The sequence below is a fragment of the Ovis canadensis genome, chromosome 20 (genome assembly GCF_042477335.2).
Source record: "Ovis canadensis isolate MfBH-ARS-UI-01 breed Bighorn chromosome 20, ARS-UI_OviCan_v2, whole genome shotgun sequence".
Classification (NCBI taxonomy): Eukaryota; Metazoa; Chordata; class Mammalia; order Artiodactyla; family Bovidae; genus Ovis; species Ovis canadensis.
Window position 1 is genome coordinate 43,552,629 of NC_091264.1, and position 18,904 is coordinate 43,571,532.

Below are 18,904 nucleotides of genomic sequence, written 5' to 3' on the forward strand. Positions count from 1 at the left end.
CATACCCTCAACCTGGTGAGTTCCTGTAGCCTTCTCCAGATGATGGCCCACTTCTAAAAGCTCAGTATCTCCACTATTTGTTGCCAATTACTTTTCAAACCGTTTGCCTTTAATCTTCTCTTGAACTGAGTTAAATGAAACTTTTGGTCTCACCATTCCACTGAATTCATTCTTGTCAATGTCAAAGTTCAATTCTCAGTCTTTAAATTACTTGACCTCTCAGTAACACTTAACAGACTTGATCTTTTTTTTCTCACCTTAAATATTTAAAAACAAAAACAAAAACACCTTGCTTTCAGAATACGCACCCAGCTCTCACTTTCCAGCGCAGACTTGTTTTCAGCCTCATTGGCTGCTTGCTGCTCCTCCTTCTTCTAATTCACTTTTGTACCTCTCCTCTTTCGGTCTTTTATGCTTCACATATCTATAAACACATAGCTCTCAAATTATACCTTTAATTTCAACTTATATTTCCAACTCTAGACATATATATTTAATTTCCAACTAAATATTTCTACCATAGTGGTTTTACCATTTAAGATATGCTCTTTCAGCTGGTTTGATTTATATACTGTCCTGGAAACAGATACACAAATGAAAAGAGACTTTCTATGTTATATAGCCCACCAAGTACAGAACTTGACCTCTCTATGGTCCACTTTGAAAGCTGATCCCATTGCTCCATTTGGCACATGACATCTTCAACCCCTGCCTCTGGTTTCTCTAATCTTTACTCTGTAAATGATGACCTTAGAAATATTCATTCTATCCAATGTTATTGGTAGGTGGATGGGAAAGAACAAAGAATTTGAGGGCCTTGGAATATTCTGATGTACCAGCTAAAGACAACGCATTTAGGAGCTGAGCATTATCAATCTTCATTTCTCTTGGGACCAGAAAGAGTTTGCCTCAAAATAAATCTTTCTGGCCTTGGAGACTCAGTTCCCAAAGTTACTCATTAGTGAAAAACCTAGAGGAATTTTCTGTTGAGAAAGTTTCCTATAGACAGGGTTGAGGATGAAAATTAACAATTAAACAGAAGCCTAACATTGATTTGGAAGTAACTTAGAAAAATTACTTAAAACGCAAAACTTCTGCTATTCACTACTCTGTCTCCTGATGTAAGAATAACTTGAAGAGACTGATATACAGCTACAATATACCATATGTGTCCTTTTATTTTCAGTGCTCTGAACTTTTGTCATAAAATATATTGAAGTTTATAAAATTATTTTCATACATCTATTGATAAAGTCATCTTAGTTGAGACCTGAAATATATTAAATGGAGTTAATGCCTCCCTACTGTACTCTTTCCAATTTCTGAACCACAGAATATTGCAGCTTAATTAAATGTGTCTAAACATCTGTGTTTTGGGTAACAGTGTGTCATGCAGCAGTAGGTAACCATGTGCTCCTCTATAGTTTAGTCTCTATGAAGGTTAGATTATGTAAAAAATTCTGATCCATAGAAATTTTGGTCTGAGATAGTTCAGGGTTAAGATGCCTTCTCCCATACACTTTCTTTTATAAACAAAACTGGAACTGTCACTGTTTTGTCACTAGAACAAAACTGGACCAAAGAAGGTAGAGTTGGAGAACCATGTGAGTAAATTAAGACCAAATTCTTTGGATCTACAAAAGTGAATGTAAACAGTGTGAATGATCAGTCCATAACCTCAAAATATCCTCCTATATTCTTACCTGTATATATCTCTATTTTACTTATTAATTATTATTATTATTATTTATCTGTGGTTGTGCTGCCCAGCTTGTGGAATCTTAGTTCCCTAACCAGGGATTGAACTCCAGCCCTTGGCAGTGGAAGTGCATAGTCTTAACCACTGCAGGGACACCAGGGCATCCTGTATCTCTAATAGTTGTACGTGCTGGCACTTCCCATGGTTTCAGGTCCAGTGACACTTCTAAGAACTTAGAAAGTGAGGAACATAGTAATTGTTGCCTATTACCTCCAAAAATACTTCAGCAGTTACTGTTTAATAGTTTTTACTTAGTATAAGCTTGATGACAGGTAAGGAAAACAAGAGAAATTTTGGATGAGTTCTTCATATTTCACCGATATTACATCATATTATATCATACTGTAATCTGTGAAAGTAAATAAAGAAATAAAAAAGAAAATATATTAAATGGAAAAGTCATGAAACTCAATTTTCAAGATCCCAATAATTGAGGGGAAAATATACCAATGGGCAAGAAAGGTATTCTTGAGTTTTTTTTTTAAGAATTGTCACCCCAATCCAGGACTCTTGCCTGGAAAATCCTATGGATGGAGGAGCCTGGTAGGCTGCAGTCCATGCTAAGGGTTGGACACGACTGAGCGACTTCACTTTCACTTTTCACTTTCATGCACTGAAGAAGGAAATGGCAACCCACTCCAGTGTTCTTGCCACTGGAGAATCCCAGGGACGGGGGAGCCTGGTGGGCTTCCGTCTATGGGGTCACACAGAGTCGGACATGACTGAAGTGACTTAGCAGCAGCCACTTATAAGAATATTTTACAACTATCTTTGACAGGTGGTCCAATTGACTTATAAAACATATTTGGAGTCAGAGTTCACAAAATTCTTTAGATAAACCATTGGTTATTTTATCTCTTAATTAATACTCAAAATATTTTTTCCTTTAATTACTTACTTGCTTCCAGATTGGAGAAAAACAAATCATGACATATTGATTTATCACTTAAAAATATCCTTTGGCTCATATGTGAGTTACCATTTATTTTTCCAATTAAGTAATCAGGGCCATTAATTCAATACCTTAAAATATTACAGCATAAGATTTTATTGTTCACATTTTGATATATAAACTTACAGGGAACACACAGGTAAACAGACCTAAATACTATTCAGTTACAGAGTTCATGGGTAACTAAGACAAATTTCTGTATCTAATTTTATTCAAGAACATGAAAGAATACATAACAAATCAGTTTTATCAATTGATATCCCCCAAACAGATTCAGCATTAAGATTCCATGTAGTTTGTTCAAGTTTTCATTATATTATCTAGAAATGCATTATTTAACAAAATATACTGGACTTACCCACCTACATTTCCTTTATACACTTCCTTCTGTTTTTACAAATGGTAAACAATTAGAAAAGCAGTATGACTGCACATGTCAGTTTTCTCTTTGCCCCTTTATGCCTCAGAAGAATTCTCTCGACTTCAGGTCAGAGTCTTCTACTGATCCCTCTCCTCAAGGCCCCCTTCACTTCCTTGTTCCTCAGAGTATAGATCAGTGGATTTAGTACAGGAGTGACCACGCTGTACATAATGGCAATGATCCGTTCCTGCTCCACAGAGCTCCCTGTGGCAGGATGAATATAAGTGAAAACTACGGGAGCGTAGAAAAGAACAACTACCATGAAGTGGGAGACACAAGTAGACAGTGCTTTATGGAGCATGCTGCAAGAGTGGGTCTTGAAATAAAGATAGATAATAATGTAGGAATAAGATAGAAGTGTTAGAAAAAATGGGCCAATGGCAAAGGTCCCCATGACAGTATGAGCAGCCACTCATTGAGGTCAGTGCTCCCACAGGCCAACTCCAACAATGGCTTAATATCACAGAAGAAGTGATGGATATGGTTGGAACCACAGAAGTTTAAGTGAGAGGTCATTACTGAGTACAACAGGGCATGGAAAAACCCAATAATCCAGACAAAGATAGCCATCTGGACACAGACCTCATGACTCATGATAAGAGGGTAACCAAGAGGTTTGCAGATAGCCACAAAGCAGTCAAAACCCATCAGGGCCAGCAACATGGACTCTGTGCTGCCCAGGAAGTGGAAGAAATGAAGCTGGCTTATGCATCCCAAGAAAGAAATTGCTTTGTGTGTAGAGAGGAAGTTGTCCAGCATCTTTGGCAGAGTCACCGTGGAGTAGCAGATATCTAGACATGACAGGTTTCCCAGGAAAAAATACATAGGAGAATGGAGTCTTGAATCAGAGATGACAACCATCAGGGTGGCTTCATTCCCAGCCACATTGACAATGTAAGTTGCAAGGAAAACCACAAAGAGAACAGACTACAGTACTTGGATGTCTGTCACTCCCAGGAGGAGAAATTCAGTGACTGAGGTTTGATTCAGCATCACTTGAAAGAAAAGACAAAATAACATATGGAATGCAATCTCTGATGGGAACAGAGTCCCACAGCTGAGGATTTTCCCATCTAGACAAAAATATTTGGAGGAACACTGCTATTTAAATAAGGTCACGTGTTGGTTATGGACTGTTACTCAAACATTTTAAGAATTAGATTTATCATTAATATTTGTCTTTCTTCCAGGATTTAGCCAGATTATCACCTTCTCTGATACAAGTTGCCCTTTATCATCCTAAATCAACTCCAAAAGCAGGGAACTCTTTAAGCACTCCACCACAGTGCTATCTCTTGACCTAGGAAGAAACCATCTGAAGTTTTTACTTAGGAAAAATAGACAATGAGAGAATAATAAGAGCTATAAGGAAATCTGAATAGAGATGCAGACATTGGAGCACTTGCTATAAAAAGGAATCATTCAAAGTCTGGGAAATCTATGAAAGGAGAAAGATTTCATTTGACTAGAATAAAAAAGTGTATCAAGTAGGGAACATTTCCAGAGATCCCATGGGATTGTCACTTTGGTAGCTAGAGAAAATTTTGAGAAATTATCTAACCTTTATTACATCTTTGTTGCAGCCTGGCAGGGCAGAGATCAGAACCTGCCCCATGACAGGAGTGTGCGGCAAACCGCGCCCCCCCCCGCCCCCCCCCCCCCCGGATTGTCCTAGTAAGCATGCCCAATGGGCATACGTGGAGCTGGACGTGCTCTCTGCTCCGCTTCACTGACTGCCCCTGTGTCCGTCCTCATGGAAACAAATCCAGATTTTCCGATTAACAGCAGAGCCTTAATTTTACCCCCTCTTGATGGTGCGCTGATCAACCCCCCTAGTATAACTATTTCCCAATGATCTCATGTGACTTCTGCCAATAAAAGTGAGGGCTGAAATGAGCCATTTTGTCTTCCTGCCATGGAGAGCAGGAAGGCCCCCTGACTTCCCACTTACCCAATCATATGTATCTGTCTTTTCATTACACGGCTCCCCATCCCCAGGTTTCAGGTCTTTCTCGCCCGCTGTGCTGGACCCTGCACATCTTTTTTGTAAAGATGGCTTCAGGAATTCTGAGTAGCCTTCCTTGATAGCCATGTATATTTTGTATACTGTCAAACTTTATCCCTCCTGATCAAGATACGCATATGTCAAACATCGTTTTTGGTTCCTTACTTGCAAAACAAAATTATATTAAACAATTCATTTGGGGGCAAAATCTTTCCCTAACATCTAAAGAAAATAACATGAGATTTTCTGTACCAAATATTTATTTCATTGCATCTTGAATATTTATTGATAACTTATTTACTTTGGAGACTACCTAGAGATATGGCAATAAAAATGTAGGCAACAGAGTCTTCATAATCCACAAAGACAAGGTTCATGGTAAGATAGGAAACAGGTCTCAATCCTTGACTTGTGAATACAGGCAAGAAGACAGAGGATATGGGCAACTCCCCAGCCTGTCTCCTGGTTCATTCTCCTACCTGATTGAGTGTTCAAATTCACAGCTAAGAAGGCTTATCAGATTGACACTTCTGAAAAGTAAATAGTAGAAAAAAAATTTTTAATTTTATTTTTATTTTATTTTACTTTACAATACTGTATTGGTTTTGCCATACATTGACATGAATCCGCCACGGGTGTATACGAGCTCCCAATCCTGAACCCCCCTCCCACCTCCCACCCCATCCCTCTCTCTGGATCATCCCTGTGCACCAGCCCCAAGCATCCTGTATCCTGTATTGAACATAGACTGGCGCTTCGTTTCTTACATGATAGTATACATATTTCAATGCCATTCTCCCAAATCATCCCTCCCTCTCCCTCTCCTTCAGAGTCCAAAAGTCCGTTCTATAAATCTGTGTCTCTTTTGCTGTCTCGCAAACAGGGTCATCATTATCATCTTTCTAAATTCCATATATATGTGTCAGTATACTGTACTGGTGTTTTTCTTTCTGGCTTACATCACTCTGTATAATCTTCTCCAGTTTCATCCATCTCATTAGAACTGATTCAAATGTATTGTTTTTAATGGCTGAGTAATACTCCATTGTGTATATGTACCACCGCTTTCTTATCCATTCATCTGCTGATGGACATCTAGGTTGTTTCCATGTCCTGGCTATTATAAACAGTGCTGCAATGAACATTGGGGTACATGTGTCTCTTTCAATTCTGGTTTCCTCCGTGTACGCCCAGAAGTGGGATTGCTGGGTCATAAGGCAATTCTATTTGCAATTTTTTAAGGAATCTCCACACTGTTCTCCATAGTGGCTGTACTAGTTTGCATTCCTACCAACAGTGTAAGCAGGTCATTGGCTTCAAAAACAGGTAGGAAAAAATACAAAAGACAAAAAAAGAGACAAAGGAGGTAGGGAGGGAGCTCCGTCCCGGGAAGGGAGTCCCGTCCCGGGAAGAGACTCATAAGAAGAGAGGTTTCCAAACACCAGGAAACATTCTCGCTGCTAAGTCTGTGCCGAGCCTTGGAAGCACAGAGGGCAACATAACAGGAAGGAAAAATAAATAAATAATTAAAACCAACAGAAAAATTTTTGAAAAATAAGGAGTAGAATATTTGATGTGATAGTTTATACTGGAATTACAGCATAAGCTCTTCATCTTCTGAAACCTCTTCTTTCTGAAATTCTGCCTGTCTTTTATGATCCACAGATCTTTAGATATTCAAAGCCTGAGAGAGAGTGTCCCTGGGGTTTGGGAGGATTACTGAAAGAATAAAGAAGTTACTTTTCTATACCTGCAATATAAGAATTCTCCTTGGGGAATTTCTATCTTGAGTTCCAGGTTTTCCTTTATTTTCCTTCCTTACTCTGTTTCTTTCTTACTTTCATAACCACAGACAGTACAGTTCTCAAGGGCCTTAGGATTTCTTTAATTACCTTTCATTTCCTGGGACAGAGATTTGGATGCACTTCCTCATGTTGAGAACTTGCATAGAAAAATGGAAGGAAATCAGGCAATGACAGTTAAGGAATGAGGGCCAGTCATATCCCATTGATCCATACAGAAAATTGATCATCATTAAAATATTATACTCATTTATTGCTGTGATTCTATGGAAAACAAAAAAGAGGAATAGTAAGAAGTAGTATTGCTTTGGTGCCTTCTAAATCTGACTATTCACCTCTGGTAGTAACATTTAAATATTTTCTTTAATTTTGGGATCCCCAATGCTCACATTTATCTCTAGGAGACTGAGGCTGGTCTCTCCAATGTGTGTCTTCACTTATTGCTGTACCCTTTAGGTAACAATATTCTTTCTGCTTCATCCAAAGAATACCTATATGCAATCTGACATGGATCCAAGCATTCTAATTATTGTCGTAAATGCCATGTACTTTGTCCATCTATCACAGTTCATTTTTGTTGCATTGCAGTTCATTATATATTCATCACCATAATTGCTTGTTATAGTATGCCATGAATATAATATAAGTAAATAATTATTGTGTACTCATTGTTTAAGTTATTGTTCTGATTTCACATGTTTGTATTTCTGTCCTTCCTTGACAATCTCTGCATGTTGAAAGGGATGTCAAAATTGCCGGAAGACTCCCTCTCTACTCACAAAGTTTCTTCAGATGCATAAGCCAGCTTCATTTCTTCCACTCCCCAGTGGCATGGGGACTTCAGGTAGGTGGCAAAGACCGAGCTATAGAAGAGGATGACCATGGAGAGGTGGGGGCTGCATGTGGCCAGGGCTTTCTGTTTCCCCTGTGCTGATGGGACCTGAGCTACAGCAAAGGAAGTATGGGCATAAGGGCTTATGATGCAGAAGAGAGGGCTGATTCCTCAGAGTCCTGTCAGAACCATCATTAGGTCCTCACTGAGGTGGGCATCAGAGAAGGAAAGCCTTAAGAGAGGTTTAAAATCACACAACAAGTGAGGTATCTCTAGATTATTATAGAATGATAAGTTAGCATCAAGCTTTGGGTCAAAGAGTCAGAGTGGGCCTCTCCCATGACCCACCCACCAGCAGTCCACATCTGCAAGGAGTCATTAGGAGTGTTAGTGCAGAGGATGGCAGATGGCAGCGTAGCAGTCGATAGCCATGGCAGTCAAAAGCAGGTTGTCCATGTCAGCAAACTGCAGAGAAATATAACTGGGCCAGAGAGAGAGAGAGACTGATCTCTACCACATGGATCGCTGCTCAGTGTTACGTGGTAGCCTGAATGGGAGGTGAGTTTGGGGAAGAATGAATACAGATATATGTATGGCTGAGTCCCTTTGCTGTCTACCTGAAACCTACATAACATTGTTAGTCGGCTATACTCCAATAAAAATAAAACTTAAAAAAAATAAAAGTGAAAGTTGCTCAGTCGTGTCTGACTCTTTGCGACCCCATGGATTATATAGTCCATGGAATTCTCCAGGCCAGAATACTGGAGTGGGTAGCCTTTCTCTTCTCCAGGGGATCTTCCCCAACCCAGAGATTGAACCCTGGTTTCCCGCATTGTGGACAGATTGTTTACCAGCTGAGCTACAAGCAAAGCCTGAGAATATTGGAGTGGGTAGCTGGAGAAGGGTCTCCAGCAGATCTTCCCAACCCAGGGATAAAACCAGGGTCTCCTGCATTGCAGGCGCATTCTTTACCAACTGAGCTATGAAGGAAGCCTTAAAAAAAATAATAAATGAATAGAAGTAAATAAAAAGAAAAAGGAAAGGTATACAATAATATAATTCTCTGTCTATACAATATATCCTCGTTGCTTATCCATTAAAAAAGAAAAGACATAAGCAACAAGGATACACTGTATAGCAGATAGAATTATAGCCATTATCCTGTAATAACTTTTAATGGTGCATGGTCTGTAAAAATAATGAGTGACTATGCTGTACACTTGATAGTAGGATAATATTGTAAATAAACCATAATTCAATTTTAAAAAGAAAAAATTATTAAACTTGCTAAGAAACTAGACCTCAGTTGTTCCCACACTCATTAGAGAAAAACCTGGAGAAATTTTTTCTTGAGAAAATTTCCTATAGATAGGGTTGAGGAATAAAATCAACAATTAAGCAGAAGCTGAATATTGATTTGGAAATAAAATTAGAAAGATTCCTTAAAAGTTCACAATTTCTGCCTATTACTGCCCTATCTCCTTAAGTAAGAATAGTTGGAAGAGACTGACATACAGGCCTAAACTATTATATATGTCCTTTTATTTTTATTGTTCTGAGAATATCTGTCATGAAAATATATTGCAGTTGATTAAATTATTTTCATACATCTATAAACAGAGTCATCTCAGTTGAGACCTGTAACATTAAACAGAGTCAGTGCTTCCCTGCTGTACTCTTCCCAGTTTCTGGATCACAAAATAATGTAGTGTAATTAAATAAGTGTTTAACTGTGTTTAGGGTGACAGTGTATCATGGAGCTATAGGTAATTATGTGTTCCTCTACAGTTTACAGCCTCTGTGTAGGTTGGCTTATGTCAAAAAGTTTGTTCAACAGAAATTCTGAGACAGTCCAGAGTGTAAGATATCTTCTCCCTACATACATTCTTTTAACAAAACTGAAGTTAAGAGGCCAAAGAAGGTAGAGTTGGAAGATAGAAGAAACATGTGAGTAAGATCAGAACCAAATCCTTTGGATTTACAAAAGTGAATGTAAACAATTTGAATAGTCTATCAGCTCAAAAGATTCTTTTACAGGCTTTTGTCTGTACTCTATTTACTGTATTTACTTATTGGCTGTGCTGCCTGGCTTGCGGGATCTTAGTTTCCCAACCAGTGACGGAGCCCAGACCCTCGAGAGGGAAAGTGCAGGCTCCTCACCGCTGAACTGCTGCATCATTCTGCATCTCTCAGTAGTTTTAGGTGCTGCCCCACCGTGGTTTAGGTCCAGTGGCATTGCTAGGACTTTAGAAAGGGAGGAACATAGTAATTCTTGTCAGTTAGCTCCAAAAATACTTCTGCAATTACTATTTAATAGTTTTCACTTGGTATAAGTTTGGTGACAGATAAAAACAAGACAAAACATGTTTATGAATTCTTCATATTTCATCAGAGGAGGCAATGGCGCCCCACTCCAGTACTCTTGCCTGGAAAATCCCATGGATGGAGGAGCCTGGTAGGCTGCAGTCCTTGGGGTCACTAAGAGTTGAACACGACTGAGCGGCTTCATTTTCCCTTTTCACTTTCATACATTGGAGAAGGAAATGGCAACCCACTCCAGCGTTCTTGCCTGGAGAATCCCAGGGATGGGGGATCCTGGTGGGCCACCGTCTATGGGGTCACACAGAGTCGGAAATGACTCAAGCGACTTAGCAGCAGCATATTTCTTTGGTATTACATCATAATATATCATGTTACAGTCTGTGAAAATAAGTGTAGAAATAAAAAAACTAAATAAAAAGGAAGAATTTTGAAACTCAATTTTCCATGACCAGAAATTGAAGAGAAAATAACATAATAATGAACTAGAAAGGTATTCCTGAGTTTTTCTCAAGCTGACTCCACTTTGAACAATATTTTACAGTAATCCTTGACAGGTTATTCAATTGAATTATTAAATATCTTTGGGGTGAGGGTTCATAAACTCTTTAGCTAAACCATTAGTTACACTATCTGTATTAATTAGAACTCAGACTACTATTTATTTTAATTACTTGCCTCTCTGCTTAGAGAAAAAGAAATCATGACATACTGCTTAATAATGTCCTTTAACTCATTTGTGAGTTTACATTGACTTTCTTGTGGAGTCCATGGCCCTAAATTAAAATCCTTAAAGTGTAGCAGTTTAAGGAAATAGTTTAATGTAAAGTGCAATAATTTAAAAAAATTATTTGTCTTTTGGCTGTGCCATGCAACATGTGGGATCGTAGTTTCCTGACTAGGGATAGAACCTGTATTTTCTGCACTAGAAGCTTGAAGTCTTAACCACTGGGCCACCAGAGAAGTCCCTGAAACAGTATAATTATATTATTCACATTATGATATGTTAACTTGCAGGGAACACATAGGTAAACATACCTAAGTACTATCCAACTATACAATGTATGAGTAATTGAGGCAAATTTCTGTATCTGATTTTATTCAAGAACACAAAAAATAGAAAACAAGACATTTTTATCAACTGATATCTCCAAAACAAATTGAACAATAAAATTCAATGGGCAGTGTCCCAATTATTCAAGTTTTCCTTATATTACGTAGGAATGCATTGTTTAACATGACTTACTGGACTTTTCCATTTATTATTCTTTTATGCAGTTCCTTTAGTTTCACAGATAGTAAACACTCTGACAAGCAGTAAAATACCACATCTCCAGTTTCTCATTGTTTGTTGATTTATGCCTGAGAAGAGTTCTCTAGACTTCTTCAAGTCATTGACTCCTTGAAATCACCCTCCTCAAGGCCCCCTTTACTTCCTTGTTCCTCAAAGTATAGATCAGTGGATTTAGCATAGGAGTGACCACATTGTACATAATGGCACTGATCTGATCCTGGTCCATGGAGCTACTTGAGGCAGGATGAATGTAAACAAAAACACCAGGGACATGGAAAAGAACAACTACCAAGAAATGGGAGGCACACGTAGACAGTGCTTTATGAAGCATGCTGCAAGAATGGGTCTTGAAGAAAAGATAGATAATAATATAGAAATAGGACAGGAATGTGAGAAAGCATGAACCCGTGGCAATGGTGCCTGTGACAGTATTGACCAGCCACTGGTTGAGCTCAGTGTTCCCACAGGCCAACTCCAGCAACGGCTTCATATCACAGATGAAGTGATGGATATGGTTGGAACCACAGAAGTTTAAGCGAGAGGTCATTACTGAGTGCAGCAGGGCATGGAAAAAACCAATGATCCAGACAGTGAGAGCCATCTGGATACAGACTTGAGGATTCATGATCAGAGTATAATGAAGTGGTTTGCAGATAGCCACAAAGCGATCAAAGCCCATCACGGCCAGCAACATGGCCTCTGTGCTGCCCATGAAGTGGAAGAAATGAAGCTGGCTTATGCATCCCGAGAAAGAAATTGCTCTGTGTGTAGAGAGGACGTTCTCCATCATCTTCGGCAGACTCGCTGTGGAGAAGCAGATATCCAGACATGACAGGTTTCCCAGGAAAAAATACATAGGAGAATGGAGTCTTGGATCAGAGATGACAACTCTCAGGATGGCTCCATTCGCAGCCAGATTGACAATGTAAATTGCAAGGAAAACCACAAAGAGAACAGGCTGCAGTACTTGGATGTCTGTCACTGGCAGGAGGAGAAATTCAGTGACTGATGTTCGATTCAGCATCACTTGAAAGAAAAGACAAAATAACATGGAATGTGATCTTTGATGTGATCTGGAGTCCTCCTGCTGAGAATTTTCTCACCCAGACAATAATATTTTGAGAGAGAGCATTGCTATTTAAATAGTCCCAGCATCACAGGTTGTACAATATTTGGACCACTAGATTATTAAATATTAAGGTTACATGGTGTTTGTGGACCGTTACTCAAACACTTTAAAAATTAATGTTTTTCTTTCTTCCACGAATTCAGAGCATGTTGCCAGCCTACCATCTTCTCTAATAACACTTGTGTTTTATCATCCTAAGATCTAACAGAAAGTAAATTTTTAAATACTCCACTGCACTGCTTTAACTTAGCAAAGTAAGAACTCATTTGATTTACTTAAGAGCAATCAACAATGAGAGAACATTAAGAGCTCTAAGGAAATTGAAACAGAGATGCAAACCATGGAATGCTTTCTATAAAAAGGAAACATTTTAAGTTTGGGAAATCCTTGAAAGGAGAAGAAAACCATTTGATGTGACTAGAATTCAAAAGTGAATTGAGTAGGGAACATTTCTAGCAATCCCCTGGGATTCTCACCCTCATAGCTAGAAAAAATTTTGAGTAAATATCTAACCATTAATTCACCTTTATTGAAGGCTGGCTTCCAGGTGTTCAGAGTAGCTTTCCTGGATAACCATGTATGTTTTGTATATTATTAAACTTTATCACTCCTGCTTAAGAGAGGCATGATATGCCAAACATCATTTTTGGTTCTCTACCCTCAAAACAAAACTGTTTAAAAAATCATTGGGGAAGAGAACCGTTTCCTAACATCTAAAGATAATAGTAATCAGACTTTATATACCAAATGATTTATTTCACTGCATCTTGAATATTTAAAAATCACATATTTACTCTGGAGAACACTTAGAGAAAGGCAATAAAAATGTAGGTAGTAAAGAGCCTTCATAATCCGCAAACACAATGGGGAATGTTTCCTATCATAAGATAGGAAACTAGCCCTGAATCCTGGGCATTCAACTTGAATACCTCAAGAAGATAGACAATAAGTGCAACTCCCCAGCTTGTCTCCTGGCTCATTCTCCTACCTGTTTGAGTGTTCAAATTCACCGCTAAGAAAGCTTACCAGGTGGACACTCCTGTAAAGTAAATAATAGAAAAACATTAAGAGAAATAAAGAGTAAAAATGTATTTGAAGTGACAACTTATATTGGGACTGAGCATATAAGTTCTTCATCTTCCCAAACCTCTTCTTTCTGAAATTCTGCCCATCTTTTATGTTGCACAGATCTTCAGACAAACCCTGAGAGAGAATGTCCCTGGGGTTAGGGAAGATCTTTCTATACCTGCAGTATGACAGAATTCTCCTTGGGGAAGTCCTATCTTGAGTTCTATTTTTGTTTTTCCCATCATTCCTATTTTCTTTCCTTACTGTACTTCTCTCCTAGTTTAAGAATCACAGACAGTATAGGTCTCAATGGCCTACATTTTCGTTTTTCCCCCAAACTTTGAACTTTCTATTTTTAATTGGAGTATAGCCAATTAACAATGTTGTGGTAGTTTCACATGAAGAGTGAAGGGACTCAGGTCATAGATGGAAATGCATCCATTTTTCCCTTCCAAATTCCCCTTGCATCCTGGCCAGCACATAACACTGAGAGAGTTCCATGTGCTATACAATGGGTTCTTGTTGGTTATACATTTTAAATATAGCAGTGTGTACATGACCATACCAAAGTCCCGAACTAGCCCTTCCTCTGGCACCCATAAGTTCATTTTCTAAGTCTGTGAGTCTTTTTCTGTCCCACAATTAAGTTCATGTGTATCATTTCCTTTGAGAGTCCACATACAAAGGATGTCATATGATATTTCTCTTTCTCTGACTGACTTCACTTAGTATTGCACTCTCTAAAATTATCTTTCATTTCCTGGGACAGAGGTGTGGATACCAAAGTTCTCACCTTGGGGACTGCACTCCGAAAATTCTATATAAAATGGAAGGAAATTGGGCAATGACAGTTAAAGAATGAGCGCCAGTCACATCCTATTGATCTGCACAGAAAGATGATTGTCATTTAGGTATTCTACTCATTTATTACTATGGTTCTATGGAATGCAAAAGAGAGGAATGAGGAGAAGCGGCATTGCTTTGTTCCTCCTGAGTCTGACACTTCACTGTTGGTGTTTTTTAAAAAAAATTTATTTATTTATGTTTGGCCGCAGTGAGTCTTCACTGCTATGCACAGCCTTTCTCCAGCTGTGGTGAGCCCAGGCTACTCCCTAATTGTGGTGCACGGGCTTCTCATTGTGGTGGTGTCTCGGGTTGCAGAGCATGGACTCTAGAGGCTGGGGGCTTCAGTAGTTGTGGTTCGCAGGCTCTAGAGCTTGGGATCAAGAGTTGCGGCACACGGGATTAGCTGCTCAGCAGTATATATCTTCCTGGACAAGTAATCAAACCTGTGTCCCCTGCATTGGCAGGCAGATTCTTAACCACTGGACCACCAGGACTCTCCTACTGTTGGTATTAACACTCAAATATTTTCTTTTATTTTGGTATCCCAGACCTCACACTTCTCCCTAGGAGAATGAGGCTGATATCTCCAATGTGTGTCTTCTTCACTTCTTGCTCTCTGCTTTAGTAGTAGTATTGCATCTGCTTCATCCAAGGAATATCTATATGCAATCCAACGTCTATCCAAGCTTTCTAACTACCATTACAATGCAATCTACTTTGTCCACCTTTCAACTGTGTTTCATTTTGCCGAAGTTCATAATATATTCATCACATTAATAATTTCTTAATTATTAATTTCATCAGCAGCTTAACAGGCTCACTGTCTCTACCCTCTGTTACTAATGCCCATGCCATCAGCATCCATACAGTTTAATTAAATAGGAATTTAACCATCTGTGTTTAGGGTGACAGCATGTCATAAAGCAATAGGTAACCATGTGCTCCTCTGTAGTTTACAGCCTCTATGAAGCTTGGATTATGTCAAAAATTCTGTTCAATAGAAATTCTGTCTGAGATAGTGCAGGATGTAAGATGCCTTCTCCCACACACATTCTTTTATAGACAAAATTGGAATCAAGAGACCGAAGAAGGTAGAGTGGGAAGATGGAAGAACCATGTGAGTAAGGTTAGAACCAAATTTCTTGGGTTTACAGAAGTGAATGTAAAAAATTTCAGGAGTCCATCTGTGACCTCAAAATATCCTTTTATAGTCTTGTCTTATCTGTCTGTATCTCTCTTTTATTTATTTATTATTCCTGCTTTTTATTTATTGACTGTTACCTGTTTTGTGGGATATTTGTTCCCCAACCAGGGATTGAACCTGTGGCTTAAGCAGGGAAAATATGGAGTCCTAAACACTGGACACCAGGGAATTCTGTATCTCTAAATAGTTGTAAGTATTGGCATCCACCATGGTTTCAGATTCAGTGGCTCTTAGAAAGTGAGGAACATAGTAATTCTCTGTTAGCCTCCAAATATACTTCAGCAATTATTATTTAATAACTTTCACTTAGTATAGCTTGGTGACAGGTAAGGAAAGCAAGACAAATTTTTGAGGAATTCTGTATATTTCACTGGAATTACATCATATCATATCACATTACAAACTGTGAAAATAAGTATAGAAACCAAAGAACAAAATAAATGATAGGGAAAGTTTAGAAACTCAATATTCATGACCAAAACTTGAGGGGAAAATAACATGCTAAAGCTAAAAATGTATTCCTGAGATTTTTTTCAAACTGACTATACTTTTGACAATATTTTACAGGAATCTTTGACAGGTTGTCAGTTGACTTATAATACATCTTTGCAGTCAGAATTCACAAAACTCTTTAGATAAACCATTGGTTACTGTACCTCTGTTAACTAGAACTAATGGCAATATTTGTTTTAATTTCTTGCCTCCCTGCTGAGAGAAAAAGAAATCACGACATACTGATTAAAAATGTCCTTTCACTCATGTGTGAGTTAATATTTACTTTTCCATTTGTGCCCATGATCCTAAATTCAAATCCTTAAAACATAATGGCATAATAATTTTATTGTTCACATTATAATATGTTAACTTGCAGGAAACACACAGATAAACTGGCCTAAGCACTTTCCAGCTATACAATGTATGAGTAACTGAGGCAAATTTCTGTACCTGATTTTATTCAAGAGCACAAACATGACAGATCAGCTGTATCAACCAATATCTCCCAAACAAATTCAACTTTAAGATTCCATGAATAGTGTACATTTGTTCAAATTTCCCTTATATTCCCTAGAAATGAACTGTTGAACACAACTTACTGGGCTTTTTCATTTATTTTTTCTTTATACCATTCTCTCTGTTTTATAAGCTTCTCAGGTGGGGCTAGTGGTAAAGAACCCACCTGCTAATGCAGGAGACATAAGAGACGTGGGTTCAATCCCTGAGTGAGGAAGACCCCCAGAGGAAGAAATGGCTACCCACTCCAGTATTCTTGCCTGGAGAATCCCATGGACAAAGGAGCCCGATAAGCTAGAGTCCTAGGGTTGCAAAGAGTCAGACATGATTGAAGCAACTTAGCACATGTGCACTCTGTTTTACAAAGAGTAAACAATTTGAGAAGCAGTATAAACTCGCTATCTCCAGTTTTCATTACCTATTTATTTATGCCTCTGAAGAATTCTTCAGATATCTTTAAGTCAGAGCCTCCTTCACATCACCCTCCTCAAGGCCCCTTTTACTTCCTTGTTCCTCAAAGTATAGATCAGTGGATTTTGCATAGGAGTGACCACATTGTACATAATGGCACTGATCTGATCCTGGTCCATGGAGCTACTTGAGGCAGGATGAATGTAAACAAAAACAACAGAAAAGAACAACTACCAAGAAGTGGGAGGCACAAGTAGACGGCGCTTTATGAAGCATGCTGCAAGAATGGGTCTTGAACTAAGATAGATGATAATATAGAAATAGCACAGGAATGTTAGAAAGAATGAGCCCATGGCAATGGTGCCTGTGACAGTATTGAGCAGCCACTCAGTGAGCTCAATGTTCCCACAGGCCAACTCCAGCAATGGCTTAACATCACAAAAGCAGTGATGAATACGGTTGGAACCACAGAAGTTTAAGCGAGAGGTCATTACTGAGTGCAGCAGGGCATGGAAAAAACCAATGATCCAGACAGTGACAGCCATCTGGATACAGACTTGATGATTCATGATAAGAATATAATGAAATGGTTTGCAGATCGCCACAAAGCGGTCAAAGCCCATCATGGCTAGCAACATGAACTCTGTGCTGCCTAGGAAATGGGAGAAATGAAGCTGGCTTATACCTCCCAAGAAAGAAATTGCTTTGTGGGTAGAGAGGAATTTCTCCAGCTGGAATACAGATATCCACACATGACAGGTTTCCCAGGAAAAAATACATAGGAGAATGGAGTCTTGAATCAGAGATGACAACCATCAGGATGGCTCCTTTTCCAGCCAAGCTGACAATGTAAATTGCAAGGAAAATCACAAAGAGAACAGGCTGCAGTTCTTGCATGTCTGTCACTCCCAGGAGAAGAAATTCAGTGACTGAGGTTTGTTTCAACATCACTTGAAAGAAGAAACAAAATAACATATGGAATGTTATCTCTGATGAGAACCAGTGTCCCACAACTGAGGATTTTCCCATCTAGATAATAATATTTTGAGGTAGAGCAGTGGTGTTTTAAATAGTCTCAGCAGCACAGATTATACAATATTTGGACCACTGGATTATTAAATATTAACATTATATGCCATTTATGGACTGTTACTCAAACACTTTTGTTTTTATTTGACATATCTTTTCAAATATATATATACATCTTTTCAAGAGAAAATCTTTTCTTTTTTCCAGGGATTCAGAGCAAATTGCCAGCCTACCAATCTTATCTGGTAAAGACTTGTCTTTTATAATCCTAAGATATAACAGAGGGTAAATTATTAAGCTCTGCACCACACTACTGTCTCGTGACTTAGTAAAAAATCATTTGAAGGGTTTTTAACCTAAGAAAAATTGACTGTGAGGGAATAATAAGAGCTATAAAGAACTCTGAATGGAGACGTGAACATTAGAGTGCTTTCTATTAAAAGGAATCATTCAACATTTGGGAAACTCTTGAAAGGAGAAGACAAAGATATGATGTGACTAGAATAAAAAAGTGAATTTAGTAGGGAACATTTCTAGAAATCCCATGAGATTATCACCTTTAAATGTAGTGAGGATTTTGAGAAATTATTTAATGTTAATATGGTGTTGGAGAAGACTCTTGAGAGTCCCTTGGACTGGAAGGAGATCCAACCAGTTCATTCTGAAGGAGATCAGACCTGGGATTTTTTTGGAAGGAATGATGCTAAAGCTGAAACTCCAGTACTTTGGCCACCTCATGCAAAGAGTTGACTCATTGGCAAAGACTCTGATGCTGGGAGGGATTGGGGGCAGGAGGAGAAGGGGATGACAGAGGATGAGATG

General features: G+C 38.6%; 1 protein-coding gene and 3 pseudogenes across 1 annotated transcript; all 4 read right to left on the reverse strand.

Moving 5' to 3' along the window:
- Positions 1 to 3,199: 3,199 nt before the first annotated feature.
- LOC138425395 (olfactory receptor 12D2-like) lies at positions 3,200 to 4,152 on the reverse strand (annotated as a pseudogene).
- Positions 4,153 to 7,714: 3,562 nt separating this feature from the next.
- LOC138425165 (putative olfactory receptor 1F2) lies at positions 7,715 to 10,007 on the reverse strand (annotated as a pseudogene).
- A 1,474-nt stretch (positions 10,008 to 11,481) lies between these two features.
- LOC138425419 (olfactory receptor 12D2-like) lies at positions 11,482 to 12,435 on the reverse strand. The gene has a single exon (XM_069563293.1). The coding sequence runs from the start codon at positions 12,433 to 12,435 to the stop codon at positions 11,482 to 11,484; it is 954 nt and encodes a 317-aa protein (XP_069419394.1).
- Positions 12,436 to 17,103: 4,668 nt separating this feature from the next.
- LOC138425389 (olfactory receptor 12D1-like) lies at positions 17,104 to 18,028 on the reverse strand (annotated as a pseudogene).
- Positions 18,029 to 18,904: the final 876 nt, after the last annotated feature.

Coding starts and splice junctions, on each gene's coding strand:
- LOC138425419 (XM_069563293.1), bottom strand. CDS start 12,435: ATGTTATTTTGTCTTTTCTTTCAAGTGATGCTGAATCGAACATCAGTC.